Source organism: Gouania willdenowi, chromosome 20 (assembly GCF_900634775.1).
Source record: "Gouania willdenowi chromosome 20, fGouWil2.1, whole genome shotgun sequence".
NCBI lineage: Eukaryota > Metazoa > Chordata > Actinopteri > Blenniiformes > Gobiesocidae > Gouania > Gouania willdenowi.
In genome coordinates this window covers 9,504,392-9,530,769 of record NC_041063.1, presented here as the reverse complement: position 1 = coordinate 9,530,769, position 26,378 = coordinate 9,504,392, and the positions used below count along the sequence as shown (strand labels likewise).

Below are 26,378 nucleotides of genomic sequence, written 5' to 3'. Positions count from 1 at the left end.
TGGATTTATTGGGTAACTTTTACTGCTTGTTGCAGTGAAAGAGGGATTAAGGGGTTTGTAGCAGGGTTTAGCTGACGTGTAATCACAGAGAAAGTCATTATGTCCTTGATCTGTTTAGTTCTTTAAAAGGAGGCTTGAGTGCTATGACACACAGTTTAGTTGAGTTTATGTGTGATAGAGGACAAAGAGAAATGGATTAAAGTTTGTGTTGCTTCTACATACACAATAAAAATACCTGTTGCTACCTCGCTCTGTCAAACCACTAACAACACAAGTAATCACGGTCTTGACATCGAGGTTAAATCCTCTCTAAGACAAGGTGGAGCTAAACCTGGCACTGCTGCTTCCAAACCAGGTGAGCAGCTTGTTTGGTTTGGACATCACGCTCCCAGTCTAACCATCTTAGGCAGGGCCAATGTATTTGAAAGTCTCTCCCTCAATACCTTTTTCTAACTTTATACAGAAAACATGCCTTGTTGCTTTGAGGTAAAAACACTGTACTTGGCAAGGTCTTACTGAGCACTTAATGAGATGCTGATACTGTACATTGTAGGTTTTTTTTAAATCTGAGAATACACCATTATATCACTTGTATTATGAAAATGTGTCAATAATATTTATGTTCTTTTATATTCTAGCTTTGTATGATATAACACAGGGGTAGAGATTGGCTTGTTCCTTCCAGACACAGGTGTCTTTACAGTACAATTACAAAGGTGTTCATCACCCATCCATCCATTATTCCATTTAAATATATCCATCTGTTTTGATCATACATGAGAAAAAGTCTACATTGCTCTATAGCGAACAAAGCATGGCTGGGTTGACTTTATTGTTTAGTACATTGGGATATAAACATAATATACCTTGCTGTGAATTATGTACATTCTTTAAAGTATTTTCACCATTCTGTTTTTCCTCAACTACTCTAATATGCATGCACTTTTTGAGTGATATTAAACCCTCATCCAACGGTACCTCTAATGTATTTTTTAGATTAGGAATCATAAGTGGTGTATGTTTATCATCAGAGAACACAAAACATATATGGGTGGATTTACTAAGATCTCAAATAAAGTATGATAAGCCATTTGCGTGCCACTGTCTAAATACCTTGGTGGCGTTATTTCCTTACCTATTGTGGGGAATTAACAAAGATTGTAGCGTAAATTTGTGCACGTGCAGAAGTGGTTTCTATTTAAATGAGCATTTTGTGTGTTCAACATGTAGGGGGACTGTGTGGGCAAAAGCACAAAATTACATTTGAAGAAGTTGAATTTGAGGTAAATGTGCAATCGAGCAACAGCTGGACGTCCTGGTCTACTGCACAAACTATACAGTTATGTAGCCAACAATATAAACATTATTATGAAAGTGCTGTTACTTAAATGAACTTCAAAATGTAATGTTTTTTCCTATAATTTGGCTACTCCGTCAGTCCCCGCCGCATTGCTCATAATCTACCCATGAAAAACCGACAGTTTCTTCCTACTGTTCTATTGATGACATTGATAATGAGATACTGCAGCAACAGAGAAATTAAAACTGCAAGCAGTGACGTGACGACAGGCCCTCACACCTGCCACGCCCGTTGAGGCATGAGGAGATTTCTTTCGACCGGCCCCGTTCAAAGTAAAACCTAATTCCGTACGGCACGTGGTCTGGTTGTGGAGTGGGGCATCTGTTTTCTATCAGCATCTGTGTGGTGTCTGTACATTTTTTTCCCCATGCAATGAAAATGATTATGTTTCATAAATTGTCCTTATGCTCTAGAACAGGGGTTTTCAAAGTGGAGCAGCATGCAAGAAAAACATTTAGTAGAAGAAATTGTGGTAAATATTAACACAAAAAGCAGAAGAAAAAAGGGGGAAAGTGTCTGTGACCCCCTGTATCCAAGTATTTCTGAGGTTTTCTGTCTCTTTCTCCTCAGCTCAGTGGGTTAAGGTGTTGTGTCTATGGTGGCTTTCTTAAGCGTCTGACCACAGGTGTAAGTGTGCTTAGGTGTGTTTGAGTTTGATCATTATGGTGATCCGCTCTGTCTCAATCTGTAAATTAAATTTAAAAGAGCTTTATTGGCATGACAAACATATTTGCCAAAGCAAGTGTGACACTGAACAATGTACACACAAAAAACATTAAAGAAGAATCATTTACATAACCTAAAAATAAGAAATAATAAGAAAGAGCAACATTCATGTCTCCCTGTCTGTCTCCGTCCCTCTGTGTGTCTCCATGTTTGTCTCTGTGTTTCCGTTCTCTGTCTGTCTTGGGTCTGTGTTGCGCCTTGTCTAAAGGCGTGTGTGTGTGTGTGTGTGTGTGTGTGTGTGTGTGTGTGTGTGTGTGTGTGTGTGTGTGTGTGTGTGTGTGTGTGTGTGTGTGTGTGTGTGTGTGTGTGTGTGTGTGTGTGTGTGTGTGTGTACGTGTGTGTGTGTACGTGTGTGTAACCTGAGAAGCAGTACTCAGACAGCCAGGGTTGGGGAGGAGTGATTTATCACAGTCACAACCATTTCATGTGAAAAAACAAAAATGTAGCAAAACTGTCTGATGAGAATATTTTGACCAAATTTTGCTATATTAGAGTCAAGTACTATTAATTAATTATCAACTTTCTAAAATGATGCTTTTTAGCCATGCGCAGAAAGACGGGAGACACACTAAATGATTAAGTTCAATATTTATAGAAATCCAAATGTTGGTCTGATCTGGACTGTTCAAACGTTGTTAGTAAGGGCACAATCAGAGCCATTAGCTTGCAAAAAGGTGTGTTTTCCAAATAACGCAGTGATATGTTATATGTGTTTGTTCTTGGCCTATGATAATATATGGACTATGGTATATGGACTAGATTTATATAGCCCTTTATCACCACACTGAAGCAGTCTCAAAGCGCTTTACATATCAGCTCATTCACCCAATCACTCTCACATTCACACACCAGTGGGACAGGACTGCCATGCAAGGCGCTAGTCAACCACTGGGAGCAACTTAGGGTTCAGTGTCTTGCCCAAGGACACTTCGACACAGTCAGGTACTGGGATCGAACCCCCAACCTCTCGATCAGAAGACGACCCACTACCACCTGAGCCACGGTCGCCCGATAATACCTTATATCTTAAGTTAGAGTGATGGACGTCTTTGTAAACCATAAGTTGCAGTGTATGAAATGTCAGCCATGGAATGCTGATTAAGGAGAGGCAGGTCGCAGGGTCCACGGACCTTGTGGGGGAAAAATCTCATGCTCACAAGTAGGTAGTGCTTGGTAAGACCACGTACAACAAAGATATTGCATATTTACTGTTTCAGGAGTTAAAATGGCGATCTAGACCAGATTTGAAGGCTTGTCACACCCACACTGTGTGAGATATGGGAATACTTTCAAGACCTATTGACGTCTTATCAGTCCTTTAGTGATGTGCACAAGTTTTCCTCTATGGTCAGAACTAGTCTAAAATGTGAGTCACTGAAATCAGATCCTCTGCCACAGGAAGTGCATTCCATAAAAACTCATCATCTTCATGACAAATGATCTTCCACTTGTCCAGAGCATTTCTGAACACATTTGGTAAGAAAGTGTTCAAAACGGTCAACACAATGCATAGTAGAATGTAAAAAGTGTTTTTCTATCAACACCATTGGTCATGTCATTGGGTGCGAAACATGTTCCCCGTTCTGCAAATGACTTTGTGTTTTGATTGAAGGAGTTTTGGCTGAGTTAATTTTTCAAAATTTTCAGTTTTAAAATTGATGCAACTTAAGCATCCCCTTAGGCCTGGCAATATGATAAAACTTTTAACAACGTGTATCCAACTTGTCAAGAGCATAAATCCAAAATTTCAAGTGGAAATTATAAATACTAGGAGGAATTTGTTTTTAAAGAAGATGTGATTTGGCCTAAAATTGAGGAAAAAATGCCAAATTTGGCCCACTAAATTTAAAATTGAAGACTTTGAATTTAGATTTAAGGTCAAAATTGTAGTTCAAACCAGTGGAAAGTCAGAAATGCCAGGTGGTGTTAACGACTCCTGAAATTGCATTAAAAAAAACTACATGTTACATTTTTTCACCAAATGAAATTTCATGAAATTGGGAAAAGTGTTTGACGTCAGTCGAAACCCCAGAACATGATCCTTGCAGCTGAAACATGAAGAGGAGGGCAGAGTACGGAGAACCTGCAAGGAGTAATAACTACTCCGTATCGTCTCTGCTGCAGAACTGCGTAACTGTATTTTATTTTGAAAATAAACAGGATATTTAATTCTTTGTCTGTACACTACTTCCTGCCCTACACAAGATTATCTTTTTTAATTTATGCAGCATTGCTCTGGTGTCCGGCAAAAATAAAAGGGCTGTGTATCTGTTGTGGAGGGATTCGGCAAGCCGTAGTAATCACGCAGCTGTGCTGGACTTTATTGGAAACACATCAGCTCTGTTGCAGTTACGCATCCAGTAAAAAATTGGGGGTGTGGAAGAAATCTGTGCACCAGAGCGTCCACCAGATTACCACACTAGGCCGACTCAGCTGTTCAGCTCTGTTTCTGCACCTCACACAGTTTCTACTGCTTGTTTCTTTGATTGGTTAATATAGACTATGTTTGATTAAACTGGAGCATTAAACATTCATTCTTTCGTTTCTGATACTTCTTCTGGCAATATTCACTGCATCTGTATCTCTGTGAGCAAAAATTCAGCTCTGGCATTTTCGTTCCAGACCAGCCGACTACATTATCAGCGGACACCACGTAGAAGTCCACAAATCTTGTGGCATCGTCTCTCATGCAAACCACAAAGCAGAGTCATATAGCAGTTAACGAATAAAGCTCATGTACTTCAATGACTAAAATTGACATTGCATTTGTTTTTAACATTCTTCTTGATTCCAAGCAGTGAAGACTGCAGGGGCCTCATTTATATAACACTGGTCCACATCCACAAAGAATGGAGCACAAACGCTGATAGCGCCGCAGTTTCAACATCGGCGCTGTTTTAGCACCGTATCCTCAGAGAATTTGCTCTAATCATATGCTGGCGCTGACGTGCCCAGGAAGTTTGCCAGCTCAGCGCAAAGTTTTGTGGTCACAAATTCTGATTTGTGAGCATTTATCTGATTTGGTAAATCACAAACTTTGCGTGGAAAGTGTCGTAATCATCTTTATAAATTTGGCCCCTGATCTTTGGTTAGTTGCTGAACTTCATTCCTCCGCCGTGAATTTGTGACGTGAAATGCTACTGGCATTCTCATTGGTCAAAATCATTTCATATTCATAACCAATAAAGTTAGAGGAGCATCCCCAACATCCAATGCACTACAGTCAGCTCCAGTTTAAAAAGTTGTTACATTCGAGGATTCATAAGAAAATAAAATAGACCATATTCAACCCATGTGTACAAATACTCCAGATTAAGACACCCAACTTCATATAACCAAGAGGGCCTGACTGTTCTCCTGCATTACCAGCTGACCCTGTGCTAGAGGTTAGATTTTAGGCCCGAGCTGGAGGCCGGCCCGAGCCCGACCCAAAATTTGGGCAGGGTCGGGCTGAGAAGTCACGCATTAGAGTCGGGTTAGGGTCAGGTCGTGCTTCAAGATTTTAATTTTTTTTTCGCAAATTTCTATCGCATTAATATTATATTTTAATAAACACAAAAAGACTTCTATATTGTTGTAGTATCATTTCCAAAGCGATTTCTGCTGGTAGTGGGACGGGATATTGACGGTGTTGTGTTGCTTTTAGTTGTTCAGCTTTCACATTCACTGAATATTATTTGCTGATTTTGCTCATTCCTCATTTGCTGCTGGAACGCAGGAAACAAATATGATTGGCGCTTCAGTCAGGTCTGCGCTCCACGCACGGGTCGCCCGGTCTGGTCTACATACTGTAACGGACTGGGTTCTATGTTCTGGTTATGTTCCACTTGTGTGTATTCAGTGGTTAACTGATGTTGAGATTTCCCAAGGCCGCAAAGGCATCATGGTTATGTGTAGCTTTCTCTGCCAATGTGTGGGAAAGGGCGGGCGTAAAAGAGTGAACAATTCTGTTCCCACGGTAGTGTGAGTGTATGACAGTTTAAGACGGTTCTTTGTGTGTCTGATGGTTAATTTTTGGCGTGTTACTACGACCTGCATTAAAGCCTGTAAAACTGTGATAACGGCTTGAGTCACGTCATTACAATACCCCCCCCAATTCGCCACGCGAGGCACCGTGCTATTAATCTACCAGCAGCAATAATACTTTCAATAAAGTAATAATTTGCGTCGGGTTTGCTTCGGGCTCGGGCGTACAATTTAAGTGAATGGGTCGGGCTGGGGTTGGGCTTTGTGCCCACGGGCCCGGGTCGGGTCGGGCTGAATTTCTTGGGCCTGATCTAACCTCTACCCTGTGCAGGTTCACACGGTCTGATGCGCCCTGTTTAAACTGACATACTGCACATATAACAGGGGAAACCCTGTCCCAGCTAGGAGCCTGAACATTTATGATCAGTAGTTATTAACAACACAACCCTGAGCATGTACTTTAAAGCATCCCTACCGTAAGAGATAGGTGTATCTCTACAACAGAAAATGTTGTAGAGGTAAAATAGAGAATGAAATGAAAATATTGAAACATTAGGGGAGGCCCTAATAAGTGGTAGAGGCTATCAGTTGTTTAGCCTATTCTTTGTAGTTATAAAGCATACAGCTTGAATTTGTGTACACAGCCACTTCAACAGATTTGCTCCAAAAGTCTGTGTGTTGGTTTCCCTGCTTTCATCCCTCCACACCTGGGTATGTACTACTGCAGTCCACCCAACAAACAATATAATCTAATTCAAAGATAAAACCACTGTTGTTGGTCTAATTACAGAGGGAGATAAGACTCTCTACCAAGACCGTCAGCGTCGTACCAGGAAAACAGCCTGCATCTGAACGTTGCAAAAACAAAGAAGCTCATCCTGGACACCTGGAGGAAGCGGTAGTTGGATCCGACCCCATTGCCGATTAACAGAGTCGGTGCAGAGGGTTCTGTTAACACCGCCAGAGTCATCAGAAAGGGAAAGGCCAAGCTGCAACTGTACTTCCTGACACTGTAAAAAAAGAACTCCAAACACGGAGACGAAGCTTTTGGTGTCCCTCTACTGCTTGGCTATGGATTACATCCTCACATCCTGCCTGATTACTTAGTACACAAGCTGTAAGACAACAGACAAAAAGTTACTACACTCAGCAGATAAATTTACTGCTTGCTCTCTGCCCACCCTGGACAACATTGCATTGTCTCGCTACCTCAGCAGAGCCAAAACAATCAGAAATGACTCATCACACCCTCGCCATAGCCATGTCATGCTGCTTCTTAAAGAAGGCTGTACAGGTAAACCAGAACACTTCTAAATTTGGAGACATTTTTTTTTTTAAATCCTTGAGCCATGAAGGCTCCTAATAATACGGACGAAGTAACACATTTCTTATGTGACACGGATATGTCTTCATCAGCACAATCTGTTGTATTTATGTATTTTCTAATTTATTTGGGAACATTTTTATGAATGTATTATGTTCTCTCCCACCCAGGAGCAGTATTCGTATTTCTCTGGTTCTTGCATCAATGACAATAAATTATTTCTAAATCTGACAACCTCAAAGACTAGCACATTGCTAGACACTGTGCAATATTACTTCATAAACATTACAAAAATCATCATAACTTTAATTGAGGTACACTTTAAAGTGTAACATAAGTTGAAAGTAGTAAATGAACTTGATTTATTTGGCACTTTATTACCACTGAGGTAGTCCCAAAAATACTTCACGAACAGCTTATTCACCCATTCATACTCACATTCACAAACCAATGGAGCAGAGCTGTCATGCAAGATGCTAGTTAACCATTTGGAGCAACTTAGGGTTCTGTGTCTTGCTCAACATGGAATATCCCTGGGATCGAACCCCCAACCTCTCTATCAGCTGAGTCACAATCGCCCAAAGGTTGAAACCTATTTTATTCTATTTAATCTCTACCTCGAGATATATGAACAAATAAGCAGTTTTACTCTAAATTAATTTAGATTTTAATATATATTCGAAAATAAATATATTTAGACAATACGTTCATTTATTTCATTCTTTGTGCAGATTATCTCTGATAATAAAGAGTGAATAGTTACAGCAGGGGTGCAGATGGGACTGAAATGTCTTCATGACACACAACTTGAGATTTAAAGAGTGTTGTCTTACATCACAGTGAGCGCTGTTAGATAATGACAACACAGAGAGGATCTTCACACTTTGATTGAAAGGGACTTGAGATGGACTTTCACCTCTGAGCTGATGCTTCTCTGGCGTGTGCCATTCACAAGCTCCACACAAAGCCCAACACAGCTGCTTTTCTAATTTACTGCAATGTACTGATGATTCCACTAAGCCTCTGTCATCACTTTAGTGATAAATGACTATGGATCTATTAATACCTGCTAAGCTGCCCACAGTCACAATGCTCTAAGCTGCCTACCACTACCAGTGGTAACTCTTGGCTCAGTGCACCAAGTACTACAAGTACACTGTTTACTGTTTTATATGCTTCAATATTTAAATTTATAGTAAATAGCTTTGCAGTAGCCAGTGCTCTTTAGTTTGTGAATCCAAGTTGGTGTGGAAGTTTACCCGAAATTAGAGTAGCCATAAAAATGATGTGTAAATTAATAACAGAGGAAAGTCATGATATAACTAATTATACTTCCTGCCTCACAGTAAATAAACCCAGTGGTTCGTTTGAAGGCCTATTCAGGAAACACTGCAGACGAGAGGAAAAAAAAACGTACCTTTCCGACGAGAGCCTCCCCTTTGCTCCATCCTAGGGAGCATGCACTGAAAAAGGAGGTCAAAGGGACAGTGGTCTTAAGAGAGGCCCCAGAGGAACACCGGCAAAAGTGGTTCCAGAGGAACAGGATGACCCTCTGTGAGATGCAGCAGTCAGGAATGCTGCCTGTGCTGTGCAGGACAGTACGAGGATAAGCTATTCCTGTGACAGCGTGTGTACATGTGTGTGTGAGTTGGTGTAGGGGCCTGTGACGACAACATCAGCGACATCAGTCATGCATTACAAAGCACTCTCACCCTCCCATCTATCTACAAATAAATAAGCGCATACACGTAGGCCTAATCCTTTCTTCACTCACACACACACACACACGCTTTTTTAAATCCTCCAACATCCACAGCCCTGATCCTTGCTTGTGCAGACATAGGGGAGGAGCAAAGAGAAGGCAGACATGATGAGTGAGAGCAGATACAATAATGGCTGGATGAAGGATGAAAATCAAACCAAATGACAACTCAATAAGAAGGAGACAGAGAAGAGGATCCTGGCTTTGGTCTAAAGTCAAGCTAAGCAGTGAACACACATGAATCATTATTTTGAAGAGCAGGTGGTCTTTGGTATGTGCTTAGAAGTGTGTAGCTTCAACTATCTTGGTGTCATCTACAGTGGTATATGCTCCATGTATCTCTTGATGGCAGACCTGTCCTACACGTACCCCATTTAAGCACATTTAAATGTTAAAGGACATCATAGGGTGTTCATTCCTAACTAGTAGTGTGACAATATCTCGATACGGTGATATATCGCGATATTTTTCCGCACGATCGATTATTGATATGCTACCGCTAAGTATCTTTTTTTTGTTTTTTTTCCAAAACCTTTTCTGCTTTTTCACTAAAATGTGCAGGTACGTCTTCACAGACATTTTGTCACTGTTTGTTGAAGGAACCAATATATTGTTTGCGGGAATATCGCACTATACTATACTGACACATTAATAGTTTTAAAGACTTTTTAAAGCTTTAAAAATGTGTAATAACATTTCATATATGCCTTAAACATTGTGAAACTTTTGATTATTCTCGGGTAGCTTCAGACTGAAAACAAAGCCGTCAGATCAAACTCTTCATCCAAACTAAAGCCACACTGCCAACACACACAGAAGTTGACACTGCTACCAGTAACTTTGCCCTGCCTTTGTATTGGCTTCTCGTTAATCTCGTCGTCAAGGAGCATGTGAAGTGAAGTGAACTCTAATCGCTTAACCCGATTAGACTAAGCCTGACCTTTTTATAAAGTGCAAAAGCCTTGTCAAGGATCTAGCAAAGAGGAAGGTATGGCTTTGATTCCAGGGGTTTTTCCTGCATTCTAAAGTCGGCCTGCCACAACATTACACCCCCCCCACACATCCCCACCCACCCCTCCACCGCCACCATTAGTGGGCAATTAGTATGTGTGTTCTGGACATTAGGACATCCAAGAGACATGCATTTGTAGAAACAATAATGAGTCCTTGTGTGGGTAGGGGCAAAAAAAAAGCCCCTGACTGGATAATTCCCTGATTCATTGTGCAAACATTAGAAGGAGCTCTGGCTAGTCCTGGTTGCCCCGGCTCCTCTGTCCAGGCACCTGTACAAGCTCAGTTGAGTATGAAGCAGCTGTATCCAATCAGAAGAACTGTCAATCAAGTCCTCATGCCAAATATGAACACTCTATATAGGATTGGACATTGACCCTGAAAGGTGCTGTTTGAGCTGGTACTCTCCAAGCCAGAAGTAAAAAACTATATCCAAAAACACATACGCAGCTGCCACCTCCATGGCCTTGTTGGGTCAGGCTGCTGGTGACCAGATGCCTTGTGTACAAAGACTTGCATGCAAAATGTAGTGAAATAAGCGTACGTCTGAATCCAAAGGCAGGCATACGGTCATAAAAAAAAGCATATAAATAGTATAATTAGAATTAGAAAATATTTATTTCATTTTTGTATTTGTAGACATACCTGCCTGTCATTGCCTGATCTCGTCAGATCTCGGAAGCTGAGTAGGCTGGGCCTGGTTGGAAAAGAGACCAGTGAGAATTCCAGGTGCCACAATGGGGGGCAGTCGCTCTACTAGTATCTGTCATTGGCCACGTTTATATGGGACCTTTAATTCAGAATGAAATGGGGGGTAGGATCAAATAAGTTTAACTTCTTCCTACTCCCTTTCAAACGTGTTATTTTAATTTAATTGTATTTTATTTTCTATTTATATTTTTCTTTTTATCAGACTTATGATTGTGTACATTACATGTTCATCAGGTGCCTGATTTATTCAGATTTTCTCATGTGGTCTTCTATGTTGTAGCCGAAAAGAAAAGGTTTGTTGTGTGTTTATCTTGATAGACGTGACACGTCTCGTTCTCCCCCTGTCCAATCAGAGCCCTTCACAACTCCCAGACATGAAGTGGAATTAAATAAAGCCAAATAAACTGATTTTCCATTTAAACCTCAATTCGGGAATTACTATTTCCATGTAAACATGAAGCAGAACACTTTAATTCCGAACAATTTAATTCCGAATTAAAAAACATCATGAAACCATGGCCACTGTGTCCTTAGGCAAGACACTTCACCCACATTGCCTAATATAAATGTAGTGTGTGTGGTGGTGGTCAGAGGGACCAATAGCGCACTATGGCAGCCTTGCTTCTGTCAGTCTGCCCCAGGGCAGCTGTGGCTACTATAGTAGCTTACCACCACTAAGTGTGGCGTTAAAGAATATTGCACATCATTGTAAAGTGCTTTGAGTGTCCAAGAAATTATTATTGTTAATTTGGCAGGACAGTATAGTTTGGAAGTGGAAAAAACAACAGAAAATCCCCCCTATGTTGCTGAAAATGGAACGTAGGGGGCGCCATTGCTCCATAGGGGAGAAAAAGTAAACCGTCGAGGGCCCCTCCACTCAGCGGTGCTGGCAAGAACCCTGCCGTGTGTTTGGGGGGTGGGGTGCAAGCAGAGTGAAGAGGCAGAAGAAATAAAACTATTGAATGAATGAAGTAAGTAACAGAGAGGTCCAGACAGAACCTACTTGCACAGGAGGGGGTGGGGAGGGGGCTCGTGGGAGCGGGCCTTTTGGACTTCCCTGTCCAGGTGCCTCCGGTGCTGGGCTGCCTTCAGACCTATTTAGGAAAAAGGCTAGCCCAGCGCCATTTAAACCCCCGCATGGAGGGCAAATCATAGGAGGGAGCCTGCCCTCCATGTTTATGATGGACCTGGACCAAAGAAGAGACCCTACCACACTTCCTGTGGTCGATTCCCACCCCCAAGCCAAGCACCACTTGGTCTGTCAGCCATGGGCAAAGACCTCCCATCTATCCAGATGCCAAGGCTACCAATCATGGTAGCAACATTAATTACTAGAACAGAAATAAATAAAAAATAAATGAAAAAAAACATAAATAAAATGCACTTCTTTCTCTCTCCTTAGAGTGACATCCCATTAATTGTAAATGATAGGGAACATTAGAAGAACTGGCCGATGGTTTGATTTCCCAGAAATTAACTATTAGGTTTGGGCAGTAATACAGTATTACCGTGTACCACCATGTCATGAAATAGCAACGGAATCAGTTTCAATACCGTTTTAAATAAAAATGCATATAGGAGATAAAGATTAAATAACAAATATAATTTATGTAATGCCTAAACATGATTCTATGACCAGCAACAGCTTAAGTGAGTGCTGGCTGCAAAAAAAAAAAAAAAAAAATGTTGTTTTTCAGCTGTCAGTGCAGTGTGCTCTCCTCAGAGCAGAAAATAGAGAGGGAACGACTGAAGACAACTGGCTTGAAGCACAAGCTTACACTATCAAATAAATCTTTTTTCTGCACAAGGACATGGATTATCTTTTCATTTGATACATGGATTATCTAAGTAGATCCACTGTGCACCTGTATGTGTTTGACATGCTGGTTTCCTCTTACGCTGAACCGATGTTGACAGCTGTCTGTTAATAAAAACTGGCTCACCACTAAAACAAACGTAAATATGTCATTTGTATGAGGAAAAAAATTGGTTTTAATTGTCAGTTTCAGGTCGGGCTCTGATATAAATACCTAATGTCTGTCGCACCTGTAGGTTTCACACACGCGCGTAATCGGCCGATTTTTGCATTTTTTTTTACGTGTATCGGTATTGGCCGATGTGGGCTGCTGTGTTCACCGATCCGCATTATTGACAGAGAGCAGAAATATTTTTTATTTGTTCTTATATTTAAAGAAAACAAACCAATAGTCAGCAGAAGAAATGAACGTTCATTTGTCGTTCTAATTAAGGCTGAACGATTAATTGCATTTGCGATATTATCGCAATATAAAATGGGATTTTCTAATCGCAAAGGCTGCAATTGTTTATTTTTATTTTTTCTTGTCCTGTCTCCTACTGTCCTGTTAAGTTCAGAGAGTGTTTAAGAAGTGCAGTCATGAGACGTGAAGTTAGTTAGATATGTTGAAGAGGTAAAGCCACAGATTTGTTTGCTTTATTGTTGTACTCTGTGCTTTAAAATTTATATTTTACATTTATTTCAAGCTTAAATTAATCTGAAATTGTTTATTATGAAACAGATTGATTTATTGCTTGTGTTCATTGAAAAATACATGACAAGAGGCGCTTGAAAAAATTATTGCATATTAAATTGCAATTGCAATATTGAGGAAAAAAATTGCAATTGCAATATTGAGGAAAAAAATTGCAATTAGATGATTTTCCAAAATCGTTCAGCCCTAGTTGTAATCATATTTGCCTCCAGAATTTTGAGGCCAATTTGTGTGATGGTTGTGGCCTAAAACACCTGATTTTGTGACAGCTTTTTCCAAAAAATGCTGCAAAAGGTGCAATATTTTTAAAGGCTTTGAAGTTTTTCCATGACTGTGCATAAAGAGGTCAAAAAAATAATAATACAGAAAAGGGCAATAAAAACAGAAACTCATAAAAAGAATAAATACTTTTCCTGTAAGAATCTCCTTAATGCAGAATTGACAAACTGGAAGAAGAATGTTTACTGCAGTACCAACCTAATCCTCTCAGACATGTTAAAAATAGAGAAAGCATATTTAATAAACATGTGATTCAATAAAAGGTGATTAACAGGGGCCACAAACAGATGAGTTTACGCATTTAAGATAATCAGGTATATATAATGGGGCTCATTATTGTAGCTAATAGGGGTGTTGAAAAAAATTGATTTGGCGATATATTGCCATATTACGTCGTGCGATTCTGGAATTGGTTCTAAATGCATCCATATTGAATTTTTTTTTTTCAATTAAAAAGAATAAATAATATATATATATATATATATATATATATATATGAGGTTCCGTCATGGGAGGACAAGCCCCTACATGGGTTGTACCACCGAAACATAACTGAAGTGGCGGATATCAGGAAATCGTACCAATGGCTAGACAGAGCTGGACTGAAGGACAGCAGAGACCTTGAGCACCAGAGCAATAGAGGCCCAGATCTACCACACCAGACAAGACCCCATGTGTAGACTGTGCAAAGAGGCCCCTGAGACAATCCAGAAACTAGAAAAATACCAGGGGCTCAGAGAAGAGCTGGAGAAGGCCTGGAGGGTGAAGGCATCAGTGGTGCCCGTGGTCGTCGGGGTGCTTGGGGCAGTGACCCCCAAACTGGAGGAGTGGCTACAGCAGATCCCAGGAAATACATCAGACATCTCGGTCCAGAAAAGTGCAGCGCTAGGAACAGGAAAGATACTGCTCAGAACCCTCAAGCTCCCAGGCCTCTGATAGAGGACCCGAGCTTGGAGGAAGAAGAGACCGCCCGCGGTGGGTGAGGAAGACTTTTATATATGTTTTTTTTTTTTTTTTTACTCACACTGCAGGAGACATTGTAACTCTACAAAGAAGTGCACTGAAACCTGTGCATGTTGACCAGCTTGTGTTTTTTCAATAAAAAGAAAGTACTAACTTTCTGCATCTATTTATTGTTCTAGGCATATACCTCAGTAAAGTTGCACTAAAGTCATGTTGCACTAAAGTCAAGGTTGGTTTAAAAGCCACAGGCAGGTTGTATGTTATTTTTTTATTTTAAGTTGTTGGCACATGACATGTTAAAGCCAATGTTTTTAGTGTAAAATATGCCAATAAAATATATTTCATACATAATGTTCTCATGAAGGTGTAGACATTTGCAGATTAGTTGTTTCTTAAGTCATATATGAAAAAAAACCGCAATAATCACCTTATACTTTAATATCGGGATATATCGTATCGTATACTATCGTGACATATGTATCGGTTATGAATCGTATCGCCAGATGGCAGGCAATACACACTCCTAACAGCTAAAGTAGTTTCTTAAGTAATTTTGATGTGTGATCTGTAAATATCAACCTCTAGATTGGATGTGTTCTGATTTGTAAATGTGTGCATGGAGATACTACCAGGGGACGTATAATCACCACTGATATTGGCCACTGCTATACTTTTGAATGCTACCTGGAGTGAATGCTAATTCCAACCTCCATAAAAGATCATATATAATAGTAGAGGTTTAGTCATGTTATTTTCATCAATCGTTTTAGTACAGCAGGAGATATCGCTGCTGTTTTGCTTGGAAGGGTCATGTTGGCTGTTGTGACACAGTCTGGGAGTGGAGCTTCACCTCCCCTCACTCAGCCAACGGGAAACCAGCCAGTGCCACAATCAATAATAGTTAATATTACTTGACTCTATTCACAGTATGCATGCTCAAGAGCCAACTCATTGTAGTCTTTCTGGAGCCCCCAAAGCATTGAACACTAAAGGTTTTATTGCAACTCAACTCCTCATTTGCTGCATTATATTGTCTGTGCAAGTCAAGACATACAGTTTGTCTCCTTTGTCTGGACTATGCTTTTTCTTTTTTTAAAGGAATACGTGAACACTGTATCAATATTATGTGTACCAAGAAATGATGTGTCTTACACAGGTGAGGAAAATTATTATTTAATCAATCCTGTGGAGATGGCTTAATGCTTTGGTATGTAAATCTACTAAAACGCCCAGGTGAAGCGTGGACAAATAAAAATGTATACAGCATTAGAAAAATCCTCAACTGACTACAATAACTAACTGTGCAACAGGGATTGAATTCCAGGAGAACATTCAGTCGGGGCTATAAAACTGACATACATAGCGTGGGAGGAAGAGTTAGTTAAATATGCACTTCATGAACTCCTAATATTGACTGTTCTGATCCAAGAGTCATTGTCCTGTTAGGAGTTTTTTAGACAATCAAAAGCCAAAGAAAATGTTCCAACATTAAACGCTGATGTCATTAGTTTGACATTAGGTTTGTCAATGTGTTGGAAACATTTTGATATCTTTTTAAAAGAGCATCATAGTCGATGTAAGAGACTGGGGCATCCACTAGTATCCATGTTTCATTACAATTAGAATTATGGTGGGGCCTAATGCACATTTTGGCATCCTCCTTTGGTGTGTAACAGCGTTTACTGCAAGTTCTTTAGGAGACGAGTCAATACAAAAGTTGACTGTCATAAATGTAATGCAAATGTTAATTGCTAGAACAAGCTCCCCCAGAATACACCAACAACAAACAGATACTCTCCTCGTCTCACATTCGGTTGGAAATTATTTCTAAAAAGCCTTTTATGATGCAGAATATTATCTGAAGTTGTCCTTTGAAAATATCTGAAACATCTAATCTCACCCGAGACACGTTCATCTTCCTCCTTGTTGTCGTCTGCATTCTCTTTGGCTGTCTTTCTCGTGCCGTCTTTCACGGGGACCACGGTGAAGCTGGTGGGCATTCTGACACCATCTGCTTCCTCTTAGAGTCTCCTGGTGCTTTACTCTGCAGCTAAAGAAATAAGATCCTCTGTTTCTTCATTGTTGATGATCTCATTTTCTGCCTGCTCTACTTAACTCACTGAGCAGAAACTCACTCACTTTTTTACCCTATTGCTACAATTGCCCTGCCCACCTATGTACCCCTGGCTCCCACCACACACCAGTTATCCAAATAAGAGCTGGGCTGCCTCGCCCAATGTGGGCTGTTCGTAGACACCCACACAAACTCAAACACACAGTCACACACACTTCCTTGTTGACACTGTGTAAGATCAAAAGTGTATAAGACGCGGTAGTAAATGATGCACAGTGACTATTAAAGTCAGACTTTAATTACATTAAGGAGAAAATATTTTATTTTTAATTGTTCATCTTTTTGCTGCTTGAAAATGTTGTATATTTTTTCCAAGCAACCCAAAAATGAAAGGGAATATATCAGGAGGACATGTCATCAAATTATTCTGAGATTCTCTGACATGATGTCATGGGAGATCAATATATAGCAGATGGTGGGGGCTGCAGGAAACAGGAATGGATGGGTGGAGCAGAGGATTGGAGAGACTGATTTTCTAGCATAGTGGTGCCTCTTTGTTCCACTATCACAGGGGTCTGCAACCTGCGGCTCTGGAGCCTCATGTGGCTCTTTGACTCTTTTGCAATGGCTCCCTATAGCTTTAAAAAAAACCTATTGAAATAAAGAGTTGTTATTTTCCTACAGAGGCTATTATTGATTAATGACAAATAAAATCAAGATATAACAATTTGTTAACCTAAAAATAAATGACATTGTGCAATGACTCAGCACCTTCCTACTTCACTTCCTGCAACATCTACAGACCATCAACTTTCCTGCACCTGTGGCTAACCTTAAGTTTTAAATCCCTGGTAAATAACTAAACCAAACAAAAACACTATTCTGGAAGAAAATAGAGATTTTAATTGTGTGGGGACAGATTAATTTAACCACCAATGTGCAGGTTAAATATGCATGTTTTATGTGTGGCAAGAAATGAGAAATTAGCATGTGTTGATCACATGATCATGTGTTATCAAACTTCAAGTTACCTTTTGTACATTAACTAAAAATAATCTTCTTTATATGACATTGTGTTCATGTAAACTGAGATGTGTAAGAATTTGAAGATGCAAGATACTGTTTAGTTGTTATTTCTTGATGTTAATTTATTTCATTTTATTTTAATCTGTTTTTAAGTTGCCATTTACATGATCAATATAAATCAAATCATGAAATCAAACATTATTCTATGTCATTTTAACTGTATAGAATTTCATTCACTGTATTGTCTTCATTGAGAAGGTTTTTTTTTCCGGCTCCAGGAGGACTTTAATCCAGGTGAGATGAGGCAAAATGGCTCCTTTGAGAGTAAAGGTTGCAGATCAGATAACAATAACAAAAATAAGTTGATTTTGTTCCCTAAACTTTATATAACTTCATATTGTTTACCCATGAACATATTTTAAACAACTGTACCATGAACTTGGGTTTTTTTTAATAAAATTCAACAATACAAATAATTATAAATTATGTCTTTGATATTTATAATTTGATGCTTTTCTCGCGTTTTGTTTTGAATGCATATTTTATCTGGGTTACACACACATTGGCCGCACCATAAACTTTAACAGAAAAAAGCGGCCTATACGCCGGAAAATTGGGTAGTTTTGGAACTGATGTCGCTCTTGTCTCTGGTTGAATTTTCCTTCTGGGAATCATTCGTTTTCTCTGCAAGTATGCCTAGTCTCTCTCTTCTTCTCACAAATTCCACAGAACGAGGTTGCCAACTGTAAACTCTGCTTGGCCACCGGCTTTGGCTGCTCCTTAACAACTTTAGTCAAGTTAAAAGTATTTCCAACAACTCCAACAAACACAATAAAGATTTTGGAGAAAATGTAAAGAAACTACAAAAATGTCAATAAGGACAAAATCCCAAGAAGGAAGGTGGAAGTTGATTCAATGAATAAAACTGATAAACTGATAGAAGGTAGAAGACACAAATACCAGGTAGAAAATATAGGTAGAAGTCATTTTAGTCAACTAATTATTTGACTGAAATTAGACTTTTACTTTCCCTGCGATGGCCTGATGCCCTGTCCAGGGTGTACCCTCACCTTACGCCCATTGAGAGCTGGAGATAGGCACCAGCAGACCCCCGCGACCCTGAAAGAAGAAGCAAGCGGGTCAGAAAATGGATGAATGGATAGACGAGTAACAAGAAACATATATGTTGACTTGAATAAGACTAACAAAATTATGTCAGGCCCAGATGGAAAGAACATGACCCACATACCATGTCCTCCTACACCCTAGGTTACCAAAGTGGGGTACGGGCACCCCCAGGGGTACGCAAATTGTCATAGGGGGTACATGAATGAAAATTAACAACACTGTGACAACATTGGAAACTAGAATATAAATAAAGCAGTTAATGCTAATGCTAGGTTAATGCTAATGCTAGGCTAATGCTGTTGCAAGGCTAATGCTAGGTTAAAGCTAATGCTAAATGAATGCTAATGTTAGGCTAAGGCTAGGCTAATACTGTTGCTAGGCTAATGCTAGGTTAATGCCATTGCTAGGTTAAAGCAAATGCTAAGTCAATGTTAATGCTAGGCTAATGCTAACTCTAAATTATTGCTAGGCTAATGATATTGCTAGGCTAATGGTAATGCTAGGTTAAAGCTAATGCTAGTCCAATGTTAATACTAGGCTAATGCTATTGTTAGGCTAATGTTAATGTTGGGTTAATGCTAGCTAATGCTAATGCTAAGCTAAGGCAGGACGACGGGGGCCATCACCTGCATCCTCACTTGCATTTTCTTTAGGAAATGCAAATATTCTAGTTATTATTATTCATATAATTCAGGGACAAATTTCACTGTAGTTCTACATTGTATATGACATTATGTTTATTAAGTGTGGGGGGTACATGACCAGATTAAAGGTGTGAAGGGGTACGGGACTGGGAAAGGTTTGGGAACCACTGTCCTACACAATTCTGACACCCCACACCTCTCTAAGGGGGTGCTCACACTGTCGTTCTTCTGACTGCACCTTCAGAGATGGGCTCAGTAACAGACATGATTATGAGTGGTAACAGGACTATACTCAACTACTGACGCATTTCAACTCAACACAAGCACAATCATTTGGGGAAAAAGTTATACAAAGTTTAGATGCAAACTTTCAGCTTCATTACAATTCAAGGTGAGAGTGTCTGACTCAAGCAGATGTTATTTGAGTGCTTCACTTGTTCAGTGACCAAATATATTTGGGAAAAACAGACCTGATAAAAAAATTTTTAAAAAAAATCAAAGCTTCACTCAGAGTTGGAGGCAAATCGATTGAGATCAATAACTGCCTGAAGTCTGGAGAGCTCACTGAAAATCACCATATGGTCCCTGATGGTGCTCTACCAAGCGTGACCTGCAGCTGTGTTCTTGGACCATTTTACTTTAACTTCAGTCTTTAGAAAATAAGCTACAGGCTCAGCTAAGTTAAAGGTAATGACTTATTGATCATAAACCTTCACATCTTTGCATTGAAGTCTTTGGTTGTTTAACAGCATGTGTTTTTGTCTTCACAGTGAAGCTCTGTACCTCTCAGCTTTGGATCAATACTAGCTCTTACCTTCATCACATTTTTTTTCTCTCCTATCATTCTAGAATATCTAGAACAGGGGTGCTCAATGCGTCGATCGCGATCTACCGGTCCATCACGGATGCATTTTGAGTGCGAATGTGGGCCGCATGACACGAATGAGAACAGCACAGTCACATGTTATATACCAGAAATGAAACCTAACAATTCAGCTTATGACCACAATTTGAGGGGGCGCTAGTGCACAAATGTTAAGTGTTAATTTACAACCTTTAATAACAAGTAGAAGAAGTCCCTCCTATCTCCTTTCCTTTCTACTGTTCTTTAACCACCTGAAGTGTTTAAGTGGAGGCCATGATAAAAGAACATTCAAATTGTCTTTAAACTGAGGAAAGGAGACCAAAAAAGGAAGTGGACGTCTGTGGTCAAAACAAACGTGATCACCTTTCCTTAGCTTCTCTCCTAACATCTTTCCTTAACCTCGCGACGTCATCCACGGGGTTATGGAAAAGTGGATAGGAAAGGAGATAGGAGTAGTGTGCTACTGACTGGCACCACTAAATGTGCTTTTTATTGTGGGTCTTTAATGAAGTGAGCAGCTGGGTTTGGAGCCTCAGTGGATTTCAACTGTGAGATGATCTGAGAAGCTGCTGGGACAAAAAAAAACTGCTGACAATGAAACTTTCACACAGTTTTGGTTCTGCCATCATGAAACGGAAAGGCTACATTTTTACTCTGTATATTTTACAAACTTCATTTCAATATTATTATTGTAAAAATAGTGAATAATTATCAAATAATTGTAATAGCATAAATATTCAACATAAATTATTTACAATTATAGGCCCCAACTCAGTAGATCGCGGGGAGCTTTCCATGGTAGAAATGTGTGCACCACTGACCTACAATATGTCGTAGCGACAAAAAAGGGCAAACAGCACAAAAGCAGCACAGAAAACATTGAAATACAATAACATGGTGTTAATACACAAGATCCTGCTGCTATAGCAACAGAAAGAAATGAGTACTTCATCAACTCTGTGAATGAAATTGCTCGGAAATGTACTCCATCCGACTGTACCGTCCATCCTACTAATCCCAATCACGCAGTCTTTAATTATTGAAGAAATATCTAACACAGAAGTGCTTAACAACATCAATTCCTTAAATTTCTCAGAATCTAAAGATGCCTTTGGAGTTGACACATATTTTGAAGTTGGCAGTGATTTGTCCAGTTTTTAAACCTGGAGACAAAACAGTTGTCAAAACAATTGAATGAACATCTAAACACTGGACACAAATCTCGACACCACATGCAATTTGGTTTCCATAATAATCACTCAACAGAGTCTGCAAACTGTATGTCTGTGGAGAAGATCAAAGGTCTTCTTGATAAAAATGCCCGCGTAGGGGGTGTCTTTCTAGATCTCAAGAAGGCCTTTGATACAGTAAATCTCGATATCCTCCTTTCAAAACTGTTCATATTCAATTTTTCACAAGAACACTGCTCTGTTTTAAATCATACTTATCCGACAGACAACATTGTGTATCCATCTCTGGCAACAAATCGTAATACCTCATGTGTCCAGCAGGGGTCCCCCAAGGCAGCATTTTGGGACCTATTTTATTTTACAGTACCTGGATTCATACAGTGGGAGCTTAAGTAGAGTTGTCAATTATGGCCAAATGAGTATGTGTTTGAAGGTTGGATGTACAAAGAGATGTACATCCAACGTGCCACACTGTCCTCTTTTAAACTTCACCTTAAACTGTGGATGTAATGTTTGTTTTTACTTTTTGCTATTGTTATATGTATTTCTATTTTACGTTACCTGCCTATTAACGATTAACCTTAATCGCATCGATATTAAGGGTTCAAAACCTAATCAATAAACCTGATCAGATTCAGTAAACCATTGATCCCTGTGGGGAAATTGAGTGACACTAATGTTGCTCTCATACATCTTTATATGACATGAATAATTAAAAATGAGCAGTCAGAATAATCCAATTTTCCGTTCTATTAGTATTTATTTTGTTTCCTCACGCATCTCACTTTGTTTTTGACACACATTTTTGTTTAATAATGGTTGTTTTTTTTATCTGTTAGTATTTTGTTTCCTCACAGAAGTTAAAAACTAATACTTTCTGAAAAAATGATGGATTCATATTTCTAAAAAAAAAAAAAAAAAAAAACAGAATTAAAAAAAATTAAGTGGAAAACAGAATTTGAAAAAAAAAATAAAATGCATATGGATTTAAAAGAATAAAATATTTTTAAAAATTGCAAATCGAATCGAAATCGCAATATCTGCTAGAAAAATCGAAATTAGGTTTTTTGTCAAAATCGTGCAGCCCTATTGACTAGGGACAACATATGGAAATGAGCTTTTTTGCTAGCATATTTACACTGTATTACAGATGTTCATGAATATATTATGCACTGTCCCTATCAAATAAATAAATACATAAATAAATAAATAAATAAATAAATAAATAATGCCAAGGACGCAGTGTCTTACTTACATGATTTCAGAATTAAATCCCAATTAAGCCTTTTAGTTGTGCTGAGAAGCCCTCAGTAGGGTCGACCAGTCATTTGCTTAACTCAGAGTAGCATATCAGCTGAGCAGCAGGGGGCACTATACCAAGCATCTGTTGAAGCTCCCACAACACAGACAAGCTGGAGACATGTGTGTGAGCTGTATAAAAAATTCAACAGGGTTATAATTAGAGCAGGGCCAATTCTCACCACGTCTATGAAACCTAGTGTGTGTGTGTGTGTGTGTGTGTGGGTGCCAAGCACATGTAGTGTGCTAGGGAGAGAGAAACAGAAACTATTCCCAGCTCAAAGAAAGAGCCCCTAATGCAGACTAGAACCAACGATACCTTCAGTTTAATCACTGATCTATCAGGTGTAGCGGTTAATGGAAAGTGGAGACGTCAACTGGAGGCATCCCATGACATCCCAGTCCACACATGAGCTGCAGACAGAGTGAATGGCAGGGGCACAGTTGGTGTCCATGTACTGACGGCTGGGCTCCAAATAAAGCAAGGGCAGCATATGACACCCAGGGTGAATTCCTTTAACATGAACGCACTGACAGTGTGTGACATGGTGGTTCATATTGACCCAGGAATGTGTGCCCTGCTCCAATGTTCCCTTCCTCCTTTTACCGCCTGTTTCTCTAAACTATGACATATGTTCATCTATAAAAGTGATTAATAGCATGAGTCAGGGATGTATCATTGTGTCATGCTAAAAACCCTTTAATAATAGTTGATTACATTTATGTCAACAGATCACACAATAAACAATTATGTCAAAATATATATAATATTTTAAATTATTGAACCACATCAGGAAATAGCCTTGAATACAAGTGAGCTGTTCACTCCTCAGTTGACACTTACTATTTTGCTCAGTAGGGGTCTCAAACAAGGGGAACATAACATATAGTAGTCGATTATAAGTATCGTTTTTTTTTTTTCCCAAAACTTTTTCTGCTTTTCACTAAAATGTGCAGGTAGGTCTTCACAGAAATGTGGCCACTGTTGAAGGAACCCCTATATTGTTTACTGGAATATTTCACTGTAATGGTGTCACTGATAAGAAAAACTCTATTTTTTGTTTACAAAAAGCCCCATTGGAGATACTTCTTCATTTACATTGGTATGTTGACACTTATTTACAGAAATGTTGCACTAAAATAGTGTCACTGTTCATAGGACACTTTTTAAATGTATTGTCTTTCAGAGATATGAATTAAAAATTTTATTTTTTCACTTAATTTTTTTGTTTTTCTTGGTATGTCAGATTATTGTAGATTGATTTCAGACCAATATATCGATAATCGCAGTATCGTCACATCGTGAGATAACCGTTATCGTGAGCTTTGTATCGCGTATCGTATCGTATCGTATCGCGAGGTACCCAGAGGTTCCCACCCCTAACATGTAGGCCATGGGCATGATTCAAATGTATACAATGGGTGTGGTCATACTTTAGCTAATAAGTCTCGTGAAGCATAGATTTAATTTGATACTATGTTTTCTATATATTACTGCTAAAGCAATTCAACTATGTTCAAGATTGTGGGATGTTCACAAATATCACAACTGACATTTTAATCTGTTAGAAACTTTGTTTTAGTGTCAAATTAAAGGTGTTTATACACAGTTTCTGGTAGAGGATAGTAATTATATATTATATTACATATACAGTATATAATTAAATTATTATGACCAAAATGTTAAACGTGAAGATGGATTAGGAAACTTTATGTCAAAACAACAAGTTCGTCCGAACTCATGCAATGTCAGCATTGTATTTCATGTTCAGAATACCCTAAAGCATCAGAAAAATATGCTGCAGGAGGTTTGTGGGGGGTGCACGGATAGCACATGGCCTAACACTGTTTGGAAATCGTCACTAAGGGCCCTATTGTCATGTTTGGGCTTAAGCGGTTTTCCCGCTTTTCTCTTACGTGTATTCTCTCATCCAGGCTCCTGATATTCCCATTGCGCGTAATTAGAACAGTGATGCAACCGAAATTCCGGCCACCTAACATTTTCAGTCGAAAATGGCCCAAAAGTGCAATTTCAGTTTTTGGCCGAAACAGTTATCTCACCGAAAAAAGCCGAGCAAAACAGGATGTGGTGATGAGGGACGCGTTTGTCTGGACTCGCGTAGCAGCTGTATTTCAATACATCTGAGCGCTAAAGTGTCTTCTGATCAGACATGACAGAGCACATAAGTGTGTTTTATGTTTCTGTGTCACGCCGACACTGTAGTTACGTCACGTGTAGCCCTCTGTTAACACGCAGCCATGCACGTCGCTGCCCCTCAGCAGTAGGATCTGGTTTCAGTCAGTCAGTGCACGTTTTACAGAAATGCTCTTTACTAAGCGCACAAGCACACTGACTTAAATTTGAGGCAGATGGGCTTCTCTGTCTGCTGCACAAACATTTAATAATGTAGAAAACTAATCAAACAAATAAAAATGTTTAAAAAACTTTAAAAAAAAAACCTAATGATATTTTTTTCCCCTTCATTTAATGTGGGTGCTCCGTCCGGTCCTGTAACTTTGCTCTGATCAGTGCATGCAAAATAGGCAGATTAGGACAGAAACCGTCCTATTGATCTGCCATTGATCTGAGTTAATACAGCAACACAGTCTGTCAATCAGTCTGCATTCTTTGAAGATGAACTAATGACCATCATCCAGCGCAGGTCTGAGCAGCGCTGTGTCACGCACACTCTCATATGTCACCGTTGTGCCATCAGTGATTATGCGTAAATTAAACATCTGATCTTCAGAAAAAAAAGCAATTAGAATTCTATATAAAGCACCACACAACGCACACACAAACGAACTATTTGAAAAGGCCAAATACCTAAAACTGCGTGAGAAATAATACACTACAACACACAAATTCTCGCATTTAGGGCATCACTTAAAACACTCCCATATCAAATACAGAAACGTTTCATATCCAGACATATGTCCTAAGACATAGTAATGTGTTTATACAAGAAAGGGTTAAATCTAACATTGGAAAACACAGCACTGTAAATAGAGCTATTACCAGCTGGAATAACCTTGATGCAGAGACAAAACAAGCTGCAAACTTGACTAGATATAAAGAAAAACCTCGGAACACATTCTTACGCAAATATGAGATCAACACATCAACGAGATGGAACTTATCAACTGGTCAATGAACGCAATCGACTCAATCTTCACGAACAGAAGATCACAACAACACGAATCTGAAGATAACAAGGAACTTCGAAAGAAGAGGAACTCTTATTTTGAACTGGAGGAGAGCAAACAAAGGACAACATGAACAACGATGGAGAGGAGGAGGAATGAAAAAAGACAACACTGACTACAGATGAGAATAAATCCTACATAAAAAAGGACAAAAAAAAAAAAAAAATGAAATTGTGTTTAGAACAACTGTTTGACCAGAGAGACAAGCTTTGATGTAAATTTTCTGTGTTCAAAACAGGGGACGGGACTTAGATAAGCAAACTGCTTCTCTCGTCTCCTTTTTCGGCATGTACAAAAAAAAAAAAAAAAAAGAAACACAAAACTTCTGTGAAT

General features: G+C 39.2%; 1 protein-coding gene across 9 annotated transcripts in view; it reads right to left on the bottom strand.

Moving 5' to 3' along the window:
* The window catches only part of LOC114454074 (solute carrier family 12 member 7-like), a 70,652-nt gene that overhangs the window by 31,404 nt on the left and 12,870 nt on the right, over positions 1 to 26,378 (bottom strand). For 2 of the 9 annotated variants that reach the window (XM_028434201.1, XM_028434205.1), the window contains exon 2: positions 16,513 to 16,662. The exons of 4 other annotated variants lie outside the window; for them this stretch is intronic. In XM_028434201.1, coding sequence (XP_028290002.1) covers positions 16,513 to 16,612 — 100 coding nt within the window. In that variant the 5' untranslated portion in view covers positions 16,613 to 16,662. Of the gene's footprint in view, positions 1 to 8,793; positions 8,908 to 16,512; positions 16,663 to 18,782; positions 18,832 to 22,794; positions 22,872 to 26,378 lie in introns of those variants that run through there. 3 more of the 9 variants (XM_028434202.1, XM_028434204.1, XM_028434207.1) reach the window with 3 other exon arrangements.